The sequence below is a fragment of the Muntiacus reevesi genome, chromosome 5, assembly GCF_963930625.1.
Source record: "Muntiacus reevesi chromosome 5, mMunRee1.1, whole genome shotgun sequence".
Taxonomy (NCBI): domain Eukaryota; kingdom Metazoa; phylum Chordata; class Mammalia; order Artiodactyla; family Cervidae; genus Muntiacus; species Muntiacus reevesi.
The window spans coordinates 35,956,794-35,973,119 of record NC_089253.1 but is presented as its reverse complement, the minus strand read 5'-3'; the positions used below and the strand labels follow the sequence as shown (position 1 = coordinate 35,973,119).

Genomic DNA, 16,326 nt, shown 5'->3' with positions numbered 1-16,326 from the left:
GGAAATATTCCAGCTGAAACCTAAATAAAGAGAAGAGACCAGTCAGGCAAAGAACTGGAGGAAAAGCAGTCTGGCAGAGGTAAGAGCCGAGACCAAGGGGGAAGGGGCTCAGCACCTGAGAGGAACAGAAAGAAGGTCAGTGTGGCGGGATGTAAGTGGACGTGGGGCGGCGGGATGTGAGTGGACGTGGGGCTGCGTGATGTTGGAGGAGGGCAGGGGCCAGATGCCCTGGGACTTTTAGGTCAGGGTGAGGGCTGGCCTTTAATCCAAGGGTTCTCAGGGCTCCGAGGAGGGGAGGGCTGAGGCCTGATTTTGATTTAGTCTGAGGCCAGGCTTTCTCAATCTAGACTCACTTGTGGGCCCTCTATGGCTAAACAAGCTTCTTGAAGGTGCCCCCACTTCCTTTTCCACAATAGCTTTTGCACAATCTGAATTGCATTTGAGAGCTTCCTGTGTCTCTCAAGAGACCAAGCAGTGGTTTACCCCCAGTTCAGCTACCATAAGCCAGTTCTCCCCAAACCTTCATTCCTCTCCCCTCCACGGGGGCCTCAGTCTCCACATCCACCAAGTGGGAGAGTAGGACCAAATGATACAGGTTGCCTTTCTGGTTCTTTATCTCTAGTTTTGGAAGTGACTGGAAGAGGATGCAGCGAAAGTGGGATCCGAGCGAGAAATGAAAGTGAAAGATGGGAAAACATCCCTCCAGCCTCCAGGAAAGTGGGCAGAGCTGGGGGAGAGGGTGATGGGCGGGGAAAGGAGGTTTTTAGAAAGCTGGGCGGGCAGGGTCCGTGTGACCCAGGCTTTCGCTTCTCCTAAACAGCCCCGGGGCACCATGTGACGCAGCCCGGGCCACAGAAGCAGTGAAAGGGGAAGCTAGGGGCTCCCCGAGTTTCTTAAGAAGCGGAGAGCTGGACCGAGGCTGAGCTCGGAGGGAGAGGCGCCCGGAGGGCCGGGACGGGGGGACAGGCTTACAGTCTCGGGACGGGAGGCGGTGGAGGAGGCAGCGGGCGGTGGAGCCAGAGGCAGGCCCTGTGAGGACCCCTGTCCCCGGGGTGCAGGCCAGGTGTCGCCAGAGAAAGGGACAACGGTTAAGAAAAGGCAGCCAACCGGAGAGACCGACAGGAAAGGAGGGGGAGGGGCAGAGAAGAGTCGAGAGGAAGGGTCGGCCGTAGGATGGCTGGAGGAAGGAGGAAGAGTTAGGGGCGGCAGGAGGGGAGAGGTGAGAGTTAGGGAGCAAAGAGGTAGAATCCGGGTAGCTCCCGAGGGGACGAGAAAGACGGGGAGAGGGGACGGGGGGGGGGCAAAGAAGGGGCGAGGGAGAGGAAGGGGGACCTCCCCCCCCCCCAAGGAGGTGAGAAAGGAGGGAAGGGAGGAGGGGAGTGAGGCCTCGGGGGAGGGGCGGGGGGCTCGGCGGGGGAGGGGGTGGGTCCGAGTCGCTCCGCAGGGGGCCCAGGATGGCCGGGACGCGCGCCCCTGGGGCGCTCTGGGCGTCGGAGGAACGCCAGCCTCTCCTGGCGCGCAGGCCGCGGGGGCCCCGTCGGTGGTGGCGGGCCGCGGCGGCCGCGGTGCTGCTGGTGGAGATGCTGGAGCGTGCCGCCTTCTTCGGCGTCACGGGCAACCTCGTGCTCTACCTAAACAGCGCCGAACTCAACTGGGGGGGCCAGCAGGCGTCCCGTGCCGCACTTGTCTTCCTGGGCGCCTCCTACCTGCTGTCGCCCGTGGGCGGCTGGCTGGCCGACGTGTACTTGGGCCGCTACCGCGCCATCGTGCTCAGCCTGCTGCTCTACCTGGCCGCTTCGGGCCTGCTGGCCGCCACCGCCTTCCCCGACGGCCGTAGCTCCTTCTGCGGAGAAATACCCTCCGCGCACCTGGTGCCCGCCTGCCCCTCGCCCGGCTGCCAGCACCCCTCGCGCGCCACCTACTGCGCGCCCACCATCTATGCGGTGCTGCTGCTGCTCGCCCTGGCCGCCAGCTCCGTCAGGAGCAACCTCACCTCTTTCGGAGCCGACCAGGTGAGTGGCAGAGGGTGGGGGAAGAGGGAAGGATCTGGGAGTCAGGAGGCTATGACTGCCAGCGTGACCTCGGACAAACCACTTCCCCTCTCCGGGTCCAGTTTCCTTATTTGAAAGAAGCTGGGCGGGGGGCGGGGGGGATCGGGGTTTGCTTATTTCAACAACTAAAACGACAATAGTGACAACCCTAGTTGGCCTTCTTTGACGATGTGTCACTTTCTGTGTTTTAATTCATTTCATCCTCAGAACTACTTACAGGGTAGGTAGTGGTATTATGCCATGTTACAGATGAGGACACTGAGATTTCAGGACATTAATCAACCTTTCCAAGGTCTCTTAGAGAGCAGCTCAAAAGGAGGATATGGCTACCCGGACTTCAGGCCCCATCAGGAGCCCCAGTTTTGCGTGTTATAGCGATCTGGGGACTGCAAGAGGAGCAAGCCTTTTCCCGCCAGCTGTGCCAGAGGTGGAGTCAGGCCTCCTTGTTCAGATCTTAGCTCTGCTGCTCAGGAACCAGCGGCACTTGGGCCAATATCCTAACTTCTGAGCCTTTTTCTGTACCCTTTTGGACAGAAGATGGCACATAAAATTCAATAGATACTTGCTAACTGAATGAGTAATCACCTGATTTATTGTTGTTCAGTTGCCAAGTCATGTCTGACTCTTTGCAACCCCATGAACTGCAGCACGCCAGGCTTCCCTGACCCTCACTATCTCAGGGAGTTTGCCCATATTCACGTCCATTGAATCAGTGAAGCCATCCAACCATCTCATCCTTTCTTGCCCCCTTCTCCTCCTGCCCTCAACCTTTCCCAGCATTAGTGTCTTTTCCAGTGAGTCGGTTCTTTGCATCAAGTGGCCAAAGTATTAGAGCTTCAGCTTCATCATCAGTCCTTCCAATGAATATTCAGGATTGATTTTCTCTAGGATTGACTGGTTTGATCTCCTTGTAGTCCAAGGGACTCTCAAGAGTCTTCTCCGGCGCCACAGTTCAAAAGCATCAATTCTTGGGGCCTCTGCCTCCTTTATGGTCCAACTCTCACATCCGTACATGACTGCTGGAAAAATACCTAATAGCACAGCTGTATTTTGATAGTTCTACTCAGTGGGATGTTAAGACAGTAATTTTTTAAAATATGTAACATGATTTGAAAAAAAAATCACTTACAATGTTAATGAGAAAAAGCAATGCACAGCTGCATACAGAATATGATCACAGCCATGTGAAAAGACCAGGTGTCAACAAAAGGGAGAAACTGGGAAACATTTTAACAGTAGTGGGAACAGGCCACTGGACTAGTTGTACTTCTTTTTTACCTAACTGTCTGTTTTAAAATGCGTTTTAATTACATGTGTTACAATCAGAAAGGGGACATTTTAGAAAGAATCATTGCATCCAGCTGTCATCCACAGCCCAGCATCCCACATAGTCTCCAGCGACCCTGCCCAGGAGTGACTCACCCAGGCTGTTTGGATAGCTTTGCTGATGAGGGATTCAGTGCCCCCAGGACCGACCTCTCCATTTCTCAGCTCCCACTGACCTTCCTTCAGGCCAGGAGACCCCCAAAATCTGCCACTGGGGATCTCTCACCTTCCCTTAACTGTCCTCTTCACTGACATCCCACCCTATCCCCAGGTGCCCTTAACCTGTGCCTTGACCTCATTGACCTCCAGAGGGCCTCGGCTATCCACTGCCTCCTGTCTCTCCCCCCTCTTGGTGGTGGAATTGACCTCTCAGAGGCTCTGCCACTGGGCAGCATGGACTTTGGGTGGGGTCGGGCCAGGCTGGAAGGCTGCCTGGGGGTCTGACCTGACCCCTAGGCAGTTCAGAAACACTAAAATGATTTGAGGCAGGGATGGACATGATTAGATTTGAGTTCTTTAAAATGACTCTGGCCACAAGGTAGAGAGTGGATGGGGGTCACAAAAGTGAGCACACCAGAGCAGTGAGGGGGCTGTTGCAGAATTCAGGGGGACAGTCAGATGGGCAGGGAGGGTGGGAAGGGTTGGCATCATCTGGCAGAACAGCCATACCCAGGAGCCAAGCGTTTTAACACACTTGCTGGTTTCAGAATGGGCCATCCATCATTCTCAACAAAGTGGCTGCTCATTTTGGGAGAACTCATTTATATCCTGAATGGGCTGCCTGCTCTTCCCCTTAGAGTTGCAACTGTCATATTCATTTTACATCCAATTAATAAATGGAGTGACTGCTCATTATGGGACTTATTCGATTTTCTGCTTGAAAGTCTACAGCAAGGATTTTCAGTGAGTGGACAGGCCCTTCCCTTTTTACTGCCAAGAGGATCCCTCAAAATCTCCAAAGGGATGCAGTTTTAAGTGCGTCTGTGTGAACTCTAATCTTACATCTGGAAAAGGAACAAAATACCTAGTTATCTTTTTCCTAGTGCAATCACAGAAGTTAAAGCTTGACAAAATCTGCTTAGCTAATGGATATATGTATCTCTGGGTAGAAGAAGAATGATGGGTTCTGAGATTTGGGGAGTTGTTGAAGGGATGATGGGGTACAAATTTGCTTATTTAGAGAGGTGACTTCCAGAGCTCACTGCTTTTTCAGATTTCAGATATCCGGCCCCTGCCCCAGACCTGCTGAGTCAGAATCTGGACCAAGATCTAGGAGCAGGACAGCTGCCAATACAGTTGATCCAAGCCAGCAGACTGGAAGTGGGCCTGGGGCTTGGCTGTCGCAGATTGATCCAAACCCTGAGTAAAGATTTTTTAGCCCTTCTGCCCTTGCTGGGGGGCCTGAATTTTTTTTTTTTTAATCAGGCCAGAGTCTGCTCTTGGGGCTGCATCTGGGATCACTTCTGCTTTCCCTGATTATGCCAACTTTGTTTGACTGGGAGGCAAGTGGGGGTGGGGGCAAAATAGACAACGCTATTTGCATCTCCAAACTGCAAAGGAAATTTTCCATTGGACTTTTGTTCTTCCAGTAATATGCATGAATCATATTTAATACTGTGGAGCAGACCTGAGATCTTGACTGGCTTTTTTCTGACTATAAAGGTTATGCACACCATGGGCTGCTCAAACACAAAGGGATAAATCAGCTAGAAATGAACAAAGTGGCATGAGAGACATCTGTTGTGTGCACCACTTAGTGACAATAAAAAAGCAATGTGTGTCAAGGGCATGAAGAAACAGCTGCGCCAAAATGTCCTTATCATTAACAAGTGACTCCCAAGGGAAGGGTTAATTCATTCATTCGACAAATATTATTGAGCATCTACTTAGTGATCAGGGATTAGGAAAGTGCCAGAATGCCCACCAACTGATGCAAGAAGTGTCTCTGTAGGAGGGTCATGCAGTCACAGAGAGTATGTCATGGCAGGGTGCCACCAAACCTCCTTGCTCCTCACTCTTACCCCTGCCTGGCAGGTGATGGATCTTGGCCGCCATGCCAGCCGCCGCTTCTTCAATTGGTTTTACTGGAGCATCAATGTGGGTGCCATGCTGTCGTTGCTGGTGGTGGCTTTTATCCAACAGAACATCAGCTTCCTGCTGGGCTACTGCATCATCACGGGCTGTGTGGGCCTGGCCTTCTTCATCTTCCTCTTTGCCACCCCCAGCTTCATCATCAAACCGCCCACAGGCAGCCAAGTGTCCTCCATGCTCAAACTTGCTCTCCAAAACTGCTGTCCCCGACTCTGGCACCGACACTCTTCCAGGTGAGGAGGGGACTCTGGGGGGAGGGGCCAGGTGGTCCAGTTTAAAGATACTCTGGATCAGCTCCAGTGGTAGCCCTTCATGATGATGGGCAGCTAGAGCTGCCCACTATGTCTGAGGATGGTGATGGAGATGAGGGTGGTGGTAATATTGACAGTGAACTAACTGTAGGAAGTATGAGGATGTTAACAGTCTTGACAGTGATGGAAGTGATGAATATAGGGATGATGGTGTTATCAGTGACAATAACTTCTGGCAATAAATACAAACCATGGCAGCAGAGGTGGTGGTTGTGGAGATGATGGTACCAGTGAAGGCAGTTGGTACAGAATTCAACACCACCTTGATATTAAGTATAAGAAAGACTAAGAAGTCAGCCAAACCAGTTTCTTTTCCCAAGGGAGGAAAACCATCCCCTCAAAAAAGAAATGCAACAAAGCAAAATGGTTATCTGAGGAGGTCCTACAAATAGCTGAGAAAAGTAGAGAAGTGAAAAGCAAAGGCAGAAAGGAAAGATATACTCATCTGAATGCAGAGCTCCAAAGAATAGCAAGGAGTGTTAAGAAAGCCTTCCTAAGTGAACAAAGCAAAGAAAAAGAGGAAAACAATAGAATGGGAAAGACTAGAGATCTCTTCAAGAAAATTAGAGATACCAAGGGAACTTTCCATGAAAAGATGGTCACAATAAAGGAAAGAAATGGTATGGAAGCTGAAGATATTAAGAAGAGGTGGCAAGAATACACTGAAGAACTATACAAAAAAATATCTTAATGACTCAGATAACTGTGATGGTGTGATCACTCACCTAGAGCCAGACATCTTGGAGTGTGAAGTCAAGTGGTCCTTAGAAAGCATCACTGCAAACAAAGCTAGTGGAGGTGATGGAATTCCAGTTGAGCTATTTCAAATCCTGAAATATGATGCAGTTAAAGTGCTGCACTCAATATGCCAGCAAATTTGGGAAACTCAGCAATGGCCACAGGACTGGAAAAGGTCAGTTTTCATTCCAATCCCAAGGAAAGGCAATGCCAAAGAATGTTCAAACTACTGCACAATTGCATTCATTTCACATGCTAGCAAAGTACTGTTCAAAATTCTCCAAGCCAGGCTTCAACAGTACATGAAATATGAACTTTCAGATGTTCAAGCTGGATTTAGAAGAGGCAGAAGAACCAGAGATCAAATTGCCAACATCTGTTGAATCATAGAAAAAGCAAGAGAATTCCAGAAAAGCATCTACTTCTGCTTCATTGACTACACTGGATTACAACAAACTGGAAAATTCTTAAAGAGATGGGAATACCAGACCACCCTACCTGCCTCCTGCGAAACCTGTATGCAGGTCAAGAAACAACAGTTAGAACCAGACATGAAACAGACTGGTTCAAAATTAGGAAAGGAGTACATCAAGGCTGTATATTGTCACCCTGCTTATTTAATTTATATGCAGAGTACATCATGCGAAATACCAGACTGGATGAAGCACAAGCTGGAATCAAGGCTACTGGGAGAAATAACCTCAGATATGCAGATGACACCACCATTATTGCAGAAAGGAAAGAGGAACTAAAGAGTCTCTTGATGAAGGTGAAAGAGGAGAGTGGAAAAGCTGGCTTAAAACTCAACATTCAAAAAACCAAGATCATGGCATCCAGCCCCATCACTTCATGTCAAATAGATGGGGAAATAATGGAAACAGTGACAGACTTTATTTTCTTGGGCTCCAAAATCGCTATAGATAGTGACTGCAGTCATGAAATTAAAAGACTCTTGCTTTTTGGAAGAAAAGCTATGACCATATTAAAAAGCAGAGACATTACTTTGCCAACAAAGATTCGTATAGTCAAAGCTATGGTTTTTCCAGTAGTCTTGTACAGATGTGAGAGTTAGACCATAAAGAAGGATGAGCACCAAAGAATTAATGCTTTTGAACTGTGGTATTGGAGAAGACTCTTGAGAGTCCCTTGGACAGCAAGGAGATCAAACTAGTCAATCCTAAAGGAAATCAACCCTGAACATTCATTGGAAGGACTGATGCTGAAGCTGAATCTCCAATACTTTGACCACCTGATGTGAAGAGCCAACTCATTAGAAAAGACCCTGATGAAAGATTGAAGGCAGGAGGAGAAGGGGATGACAGAGGACAAAATGGTTGGATGGCAAAACCAGCTACTCAGTGGACATGAGTCTGAGCAAACTCCGGGAGGTGCTGAAGGACAGGGAAACCTGGGATGCTGTAGTCCATGGGGTTGCAAAGAGTCAGACACGACTGAGTGACTAAACAACAACAAGGGAGGAAAGTTCTGAATAATCTTGCATATGCACAGTGGCTGCCTTTTGCCCCTCTCTTCCCTGAGTTTATTGACTACTTATGCTAAGCAAACCTGTCTCCAGACCGTGGACCCAGTTACAGCTCCCATCCGTGGAATCTAGACAGAAAAGGTATAGAGCATGCTTTCTCCCAACCTGGTACATTGCTATAAGATTTTGTTTGAATGATCCATTGCTGCCGAATGAACCACCCCAGAACTTAAGCTATCACCTTTTTTGCCTCTCAAAGTTCTGTGGTTCACTGGGCTAACCTGGGCAGTTCTGCTTCTTGTGATGTCATGGGGGCTGCAGTCACATGGGGACTTGTAAGGGTTAGAACACCCAAGACAGTTCACATTCCCGGTTGGCAGTTGACCTTGACTGTCAGCAAGCGCACCTTGGTTCCTCTTTGTGTGGCCTCACCCCCGGGAGGCAAGGTGTTTGGGCTAGGAAAGAAAGGAAGCATTTCAAGAGAAAATGTCCCAAAAGACAGGAAGTGGAAGCTTTGCATCCCTTGAAGGCCTTTTGGAGTTTCTGAGTCGCAAAGCATCACTTCTTCCTCATTCTGTTGGTTAGCACAGTCACAGGCTTGCTCAGATTCAAGGGCAGGGCAGATAAACTCCATCCGTCAGTCAAGAAGCGGCATCACAAACTGGGAGGGGAGAAGCTCATGATGGTATCTTCCCTTTGGGAGTCTCAAAGGATGAGTCAAGGCTTTTGGGCAAGAAGGGATTAGAAACTTCTCAAGACAAAGGGCAAAGGGTAAAAGCTGATCTTTCCTGCCTCCTAATAATGTTCCCCCTACCCCTACCTCTCCATTCCTTGGTCTGTAGGGAGAGGGCTCTCGTGTTGCCTGTTAAGGAGATGGGCTTGGAGACCACAGCTGGGGAACTGGAGTGTCTCAAACTGTAATGCCTCTTTCCCTGAGTCAGGCATGAATGGGGGCTTCCCTGATTCCCAGGGCAAATCAACACTATGAGCCAAAAAATCCGCCAAGACTCTGCTTGCCACAGCCTCTGGTCTTATTTCCCCTAGGACCCAAGAGGCTGAAGCTCTATGATGGAATGAGTCTTGATCACCACCTCTGCTTCAGGGATGATTGTAATCTTATTGACAGTGGCAATGCCAACACACACACACACACACACACACAAATTAATGGTGATAGCAATGAGAACTCCGTGGAGAGGATGGCTTTGGTGACTGTGGTTACTGTACTAATGATGCTGATAGGGGTGCAAATGTTGATAATGTCAATGAAAGTTATACTGATGGTGGAGTGGAGGAGAGGAGGGCAGTGATTTCCGAGATGATGGCTGTGATAACTGGTGATAGGGGAGTGGGATTAAAGTAGGGGATGATGGTGGAGATGGGAAGGTAGCCGTGGTGGTGGTGACGGTAGCTGCCATTTAATCTGCTGCCTCTTTGGCCCCTTAGAGACCCTCCCAGTGCCCAGCTGCTGCCTGACCAGAGGTTTCCGCAGCCTGGCCCTTCCCGCCAAGAGGACATCGCCAACTTCCAGGTGCTGGTGAAGATCTTGCCCATCATGGTGACTTTGGTACCCTATTGGATGGTATACTTCCAGGTCAGCACCCCTGCCCTTTCACTCTGGAGGAAATGGCTCCCTAGGCCCCTTAGTGGTCTTATCTCTCACCATAGATACTCTGGGCATGTGGAATGAGGGTGGTGTGGTTCAGTCGCTAAGTCATGTCTAACTCTTACGACTCTATGAGCTGTGTAACCTACCAGGCTTCTCTGTCCATGGAATTTTCCAGGCAAGAACACTGAAGTGGGTTGCCATTTCCTTCTTCGGGGGATCTTCCTGACACAGGGCTCAAACCCCCGTCTCCTGCATTGCAGGAGGATTCTTTACCAGCTGAGTTACCAGCCCCTCCCTGCACCCTCCCCCCATCTCCTAATGGGGGAGGGCCTCACGAAGTGAACTGCCGCCTTGTAGCAGCCAGGTGGGCCCTGATGCAAAGCTCTCCCAATAATCACATTCCCTGAGTGCACAAAGAGCTCTGGAGACGGGTCTGAGTCCCAGTGACTGAATAAATCACCCCATCCCTCCCAGCCTCAGTTTCTCATGTTAGACTAGAGGCTCAGACAACCCTGAAGCATTCTGATTCTCCGACTTGACAACAAAGGCCCAGAGAAGGTGGGTCAGTTACCTGAGACCCTACAGCAAGTCTGAGACAAGCTCAGCACCTCCAGTGCTTTGCAACAGAAGTTCCCAACCCTGGCTCCGCCTCAGAATCCCCTGCACAGTTTTTTTAAAATATACAGATTCCCAGGTCTCACCCCCAGATTCATGAAAGAGAATTGCCAGGGGAGTCTCTAGTGTAATAAACTTCTCAGATGATGCTAACTCTCAGCGAGGTTTGAGAACCACTGCTTCCTCCCGCCCCGCAAAGTGTGTGGGTGTGTGGAGGGTGGGCAACTAACCCCAACCTCTAAGCCCTAGGCCCCAAAGTCATTGCCTCCCACATCTGCTTTGTAGGAATCTTGTTTCGAGATGCAGAAGATGGGGGTCGTTCAGGGTCAGCCTACTGCTTGGGGAGAGCACAGAGGCAGAAGCTGTCTGTGATGGGACGCGTGTGTCCATGGCTGATTCCCAGTCACACCAGTTGTTAGAACACTGACATCCTCCCATACCAGTCAGCAAACAGCTGCTGCCTTGGTCAACACAAGGGCCCTCTGCTGCCCACTGGCCCTTCTGTGGGATTCTCTTGGATCCCCCTCCCTCACAGAGCAACTAACAGGGTAACACCTGGGATGACAGGGCCCCCTGGAGTCTGCTCCTGCCGCTATGTCCAGGGACACTCTGGTGGATCAGTGGCTACACATTCCCAGTTGTGTCAACCTGTGTGACTCAGCTTGGCTTCAGTGTCAGATAAGAGCTCCCCATGGGGCCAGCCATGTCATTAGCTTCCCCATGTCAACAAACATTTATCCACGAGTACTCTATGCTGACCCTGGAGACATGGACATGAGCCAGACCAGCTGGGATCCTGGCTCTGGAGCAAAGCTGGGCACGTAGCCCTTGGGCCTGGGAGCAGAGTGACAGAAGCTCCCCAGGAGCGAGGAGGGTGGTGTGGTCTCTTCTCCCTGAGACTAGGAAAGGGGACAGTTGCCTGGCCGCCCTGTACTACTGCAGAGGAGTGCCTGACTTGGAGCTGGGAGTGTCCTGGGGTGGAGGTAAGGTGGCCAGCTCTGTTCCAGCCTCATCTCTAGTTCTCTCGGCAGATGCAGTCCACGTACGTCCTGCAAGGTCTTCACCTCCAAATCCCGAACATCTTCCCCAACTGCCCTACCAACAAATCCGAGGATCTGAGAGTCCAGAGCGGCGTCTACAAGGTGAGAGACACATGTGCATTCAGCCCCAATCTCGGGCCGGGCTGGGGGCTTCCTCTGAGAAAAAGAAGACTGATGCAGCCTCCACACTCCTGTCTCCCAGTGGCAGAGCATCCTTGGAAAATAGAAAATGCACCTGGAGGTCCAGGCATCCTGCCATAAAGCTCAGCTACATACAAGACTTCTGGCCAGCTTCACTCTACCACTGATCTGAAGTGGACCTGACTGCCAGTTTGCACCAGACTCTCAGATCAGACACACTCAGGGCATTCTTCTCTCTTCCTCATTCGCTCCCTCTCTGGAACCCCAGATACTCAGATCTCTACCTTGCACCAGGACTTTCCAAACCAGGTCCTTGCCACCTCAGAGACTCTTAAAATCAAACTGGCAGATAAATGACATATTGGGTGGGCAAAAAGTTCGTTCAAGTTTTTCTGTAACACCTTATGAAAGAACTTCAATGAACATTTTGGCTAACTGAATATTTGCTGCTAAACCTCACTCTTTGCCCATGGCAGACATCACTAATCAATCTCGACATTCTTTCATGCTGAGCCCATAAACGTTCCAGGCAGCCACAGCCAATTGATGGAAGTTAAAGGATGCTGTTTGCCATCGCTGATCTAATTGCACAGCCGAGTTGCACAGCCGAGAAGTGTGCATTCAGGGGAGGGGAACAGACTGACTCCGGATCACGCAGGGACAATCTGGATGGAGTCCAGGTCTGCCGACTCTAGTCCAGAGCTCCTTCTGCTCCGCTCACCTGCCCCTCTTGGTTTCTTCTTGCAGATCCCAGAAGCCTGGCTGCTCCTGGCCAATGTCGTGGTGTTGCTGATTCTGGTGCCTGTAAAGGACCACCTGCTTGACCCTTTACTGCTGCGCTGCAAGCTGCTTCCCTCTGCTCTGCAGAAGATGGCGCTGGGGATGTTCTTTGGTTTCACCTCGGTCATTGTGGCAGGTGCAGTGTGGGGCCTGGGGCAGTGGGATGGCCTTTGTCTGGGGCTGGAGGGAGGCTGATTCCCCCAGGGGCTGATTATGGAGCTGTGGGTCTGGGCCAAGTACACCCTCCACCTGTAGGTGCCAGTCTTGGCTTCTGGAAGATGTGAGCTGAAAGAGACCCTCCTCCTTGAGTCCAGCCTCCTCTCATTTTTGACAGATAAGGAAGCTCAGGTCAAGAGAGGAAAAAAGATTTTCCCCAGTGGGATGTAAGCTCCCTGAAGGCAGGGAATTTTTTTTCTTTTTCTTTTTTTATTCACTGCTATGAATAATGAGGGCTTCCCTGGTGGCTCAGATGGTAAAAGAATCTGCCTGCAGTGTGGGAGACCCAGGTTTGATCCCTGGGTCAGGAAGATCCCCTAGAGAAGAGTATGGCAACCCACTCCAGTATTCTTGCCTAGAGAATCCCATGGACAGAGGAGCCTGGCAGGTTACAGTCCATGGGGTCGCAAAGACTCAGACACACTTTGTTGAGCAACTGAACAACAACATGAATAATGAACATAGGTATTCAGTAAGTGTGTAGAATGTGTTTCCCAAAGACACACAGCTGTTCAGTGGTTGGGGGACTTTTTTCAAAAAAGTATTTACTATTTATTCTTTTCCTTCTTCCATTTCAAAAGAATTTGAAGCTGCGAAGCCACTTAGAAGAAAGGGCTCTGATAAAAGAAGCTTTGCATGCTACTGCACTGACCTCAGCCCTTTCACTTTGTGACATAATGATCCTGAAGTTTCTTAGTGTCTCTGAACTTCATCTTTAAAAAGGAGGGAGTAATTCATTCAGACACTATGCAGGGCCTGGGCTCTGCCCTCATGGAATGTGGTCTAACAGGAGTGTTATGAGGATTAAATAAGATGAAGTCAGTAAATCACTCAGCACCATGCCTGGATCATAAGTAGGAGCCAAAGGAATTAAAGCTCAGTAAACAGTATTGTGTTTGTTATCTGAGGATGAAAGGATGAAAACCAAAGTAGATTATTTTTCAGCTAGGTACTTAGGTAAATTTTGTCCTATATCACCCTCACAAGAATCCTGTGATTTTTATTCCTGCGTGCGTGCTCACTCAGTCATGTCCAACTCTTTGCGACCCCATGGACTGTAGACTGCCAGGATCCTCTGTCTATGGGATTCTCCAGATAAAAATACTGGAGTGGGTAGCCAATACCTTCCCCAGGGTATCTTGCCGACCCAGGGATCGAACCCAAGTTTTCTGCATTGCAGGTGAATTCATTACCACTGAACTTCTTGCATAAAAGTACTGGGTCTCAGAGAGGTTAAGTGATTGGCCCAAGGTCACACAACTAACCAGTGGCAGGGCCATGACTGGAACCCAAGTCACTTAATTACATAAACAGTGTTCGTTCCATGAGAGCACAGCTGTCTCCTAAGCAATGAAGGGAGAGAAAATAAACTTGAAAGCCAGGTTAGAAATGCTACTGTAATACTTGATGCTGCAGCAGAGGAGTCATGTGATATCATGGGAGTGGGCCAGCTTTGAAACCAGACACACTGAGGCACAAGGACAGCCCCAACTACTTATCAGCTTTGTGACTTGGGGCTGATTGCTTAAAGTTCTCTTTCTCATTTACAAGAATGCATACTAGGTGTCTCACCCATAACAGGCTGTCAATTAATAGGAGCTGTTACTGAGTGCAAAATCTAGTTCTGAGCTTCCTAGCAGCCAAGGCAAAAAGGGAATAGTTGGAGGGCCAGTATTAATTTCCTTACCTGTTGCCTGGTCAATCACTAGCTACTTAACGAATACCCACTACCTGCCAAGCTCTGTCATGGGCAAAGCTGCCTAAAGGCTTCCCAGGTGGTGCTAGTGGTAAAGAACCTGCCTGCCAATGCAGGAGACATAAGAGACATGGGTTCGATTCCTGATTTGGGAAGATTCCCTGGGGAAGGGCATGGCAACCCACTCCGGTATTCTTGCCTGGAGAATCCAATGGACAGGGGAGCCTGGTGGGCTGCAGTCCATGGGGTCGCAAAGAGTTGGACATGACTGAAGAGACTTAGCACAAGCTGCCCACAGTGGATCTGACTATATTCCTTCTCTCTGCCACCAGGAATCCTGGAGATGAAGCGTTTAGAATACATCAATCACAACCAGACAGTGTCCCAGCAGATTGGGCGGGACACGTACTACGCAGCACCACTGTCCATCTGGTGGCAGACCCCTCAGTACATGCTCATCGGGATCAGTGAGATTTTTGCCAGCATTGCAGGTACCCTGGACCCCTCCCCTGCTCTTGCACAGGTGATGGGCTCTGCGTGGTGGTGCCTTGAAGTCAGAGGTTTCATGGGCTCAGCCTCTGGAGCTTGTCTTCGTGGAGGCAGGCAGGGTCTTCTGAGCAGGGCTGCAGTCACCCAGTGGGGACTTGTCAGCACTAATCCCAGTGGGGATTAGAGGTGAATAAGACACTTCCCATACCAATTTCCCCCAGCCCCCCTGGTGCCATGTTCCCCACCCTCTGTGTCTTTGTACTTGCTGTCCCCTCTACCTCCCTATTTCACAGATTGGATGTGAACTCCCATTTCTCCTTCAGTCTAAGGGGACTTAGACATCCCCTCCCAGTCTGACTGCCATCTCCTCCAGGAGGCCCTCTCCAAGGCCCCTGGGCAGATGGGGGTCCTCTTTGCCCTCCCTTTCTTTGTTCATGTGGCCCAGAGCAGAGGGAACAGGGGCAGGGACAGACTTTGGGAAGAGACTTCTGAGGTTGAATCAAAATGATATGATGTGAAAGCTGGGCAGAGAGGGTGAAGACCGGGCTGGCTCAGTGGTGCCATCATTGAAGTGGGAGACCCAGGAGGAAGGGGCAGAGGGGAGACAGCAGTGTGGGAGCAGCCAGGAGGACATGTCCAGACAGGGAAGATGAGCCGGGCAGAGGCAAGGGGCCATCTGGGGGAGGCCAGGAGGGAGGCTTGGTGGGGGCGGGGTGGGGGCTGTGGCCCAGCAGGCTGGGGCCTGAGCCTGTTCTCTGCTCCTCCTCCAGCCCCTTGGATAATCCTTCCTCCCTCTCTGCAGGCCTGGAGTTTGCATACTCAGAGGCCCCACGCTCCATGCAGGGTGCTATGATGGGCATCTTCTTCTGCCTGTCCGGGGTGGGCTCACTACTGGGCTCCAGCCTGGTGGGACTACTGTCACTGCCGGGGGGCTGGCTGTACTCCCCGGAGGATAATGGTGAGTCTGGGGGGCTCCCCGGGAGTGGGACATGGTTGGAAGGAGGCTTAGAAAGGGGGTGTCAACTGCTAAGTGCTTTGACCCCAGGCAGAAGGAAGTGGCATGTTAGACTCAGGAGAACGGGGTTGGAGCCGAAACCTAGCTCACTGCCCACAGTGTGGCCTCCCCTCCTTGGGCCTCCATGACCCTAACTATCCAAAAGGAGTCTATGAACTCAGCAGACCTCCAAGGCGCCTTCCTGCTTCTGGAACCCTGCCATTCTGGTTAAGGGTCACCTTTCTTGGTCTGTTTTAAGCCCCTGAAAGAACAGCCAGCTAACAGGACATTGTAGATGCCACAGGAAACACCCAGGGCAGCCCAGTGCTGGAGGACCATCTGCCTAGTGTGTTCAGATCCCAGCCATTGCCCACTGTGACTTCAGCTGCCAGCTCCAGGGCAGCCCCACCCTGACCCAAATGCCAACCCCTCCTTTCTCCAGGGAACATCAACAAATACCGAATGGACCTCTACTTCTTCCTGCTGGCCGGCATTCAGGCTGCCGCAGCCGTGCTGTTCATCATGATCACTGGTCGCTATGAGAAGGCGGCCAAGGGCCCAGCCCCCCAAAGCTGTCCCAGGAGGGACAGTGGCTGAACAGGGCCCCATCCCCCACCGCCGCCTCTCTTCCCCCAACACAGACAGCGGCAGTCCCAGGCTGGTGTCCTCAGTTTAATTCTGTACCGGACGTTAGGATGAAATGGTTCTCATAAATAAGGGCCACGAGCCCTTCCTCACGACCACGG

At 50.9% G+C, this 16,326-nt stretch overlaps 1 protein-coding gene across 1 annotated transcript; it reads left to right on the top strand.

Moving 5' to 3' along the window:
• Positions 1-1,418: 1,418 nt before the first annotated feature.
• On the top strand, positions 1,419-16,177 carry SLC15A3 (solute carrier family 15 member 3). Its single transcript, XM_065937436.1, has 8 exons — positions 1,419-2,012; positions 5,412-5,701; positions 9,447-9,594; positions 11,256-11,366; positions 12,153-12,321; positions 14,430-14,588; positions 15,389-15,544; positions 16,023-16,177. The coding sequence occupies exons 1-8, from the start codon at positions 1,455-1,457 to the stop codon at positions 16,175-16,177; spliced, it is 1,746 nt and encodes a 581-aa protein (XP_065793508.1). The 5' UTR covers positions 1,419-1,454.
• The last annotated feature ends 149 nt before the right edge of the window (positions 16,178-16,326 follow it).

Coding starts and splice junctions, on each gene's coding strand:
- SLC15A3 (XM_065937436.1), top strand. CDS start 1,455: ATGGCCGGGACGCGCGCCCCTGGGGCGCTCTGGGCGTCGGAGGAACGC. Junction 11,367..12,152: donor TCCAGAGCGGCGTCTACAAG/GTGAGAGACACA, acceptor TTCTTCTTGCAG/ATCCCAGAAGCCTGGCTGCT. Junction 12,322..14,429: donor CACCTCGGTCATTGTGGCAG/GTGCAGTGTGGG, acceptor CTCTGCCACCAG/GAATCCTGGAGATGAAGCGT.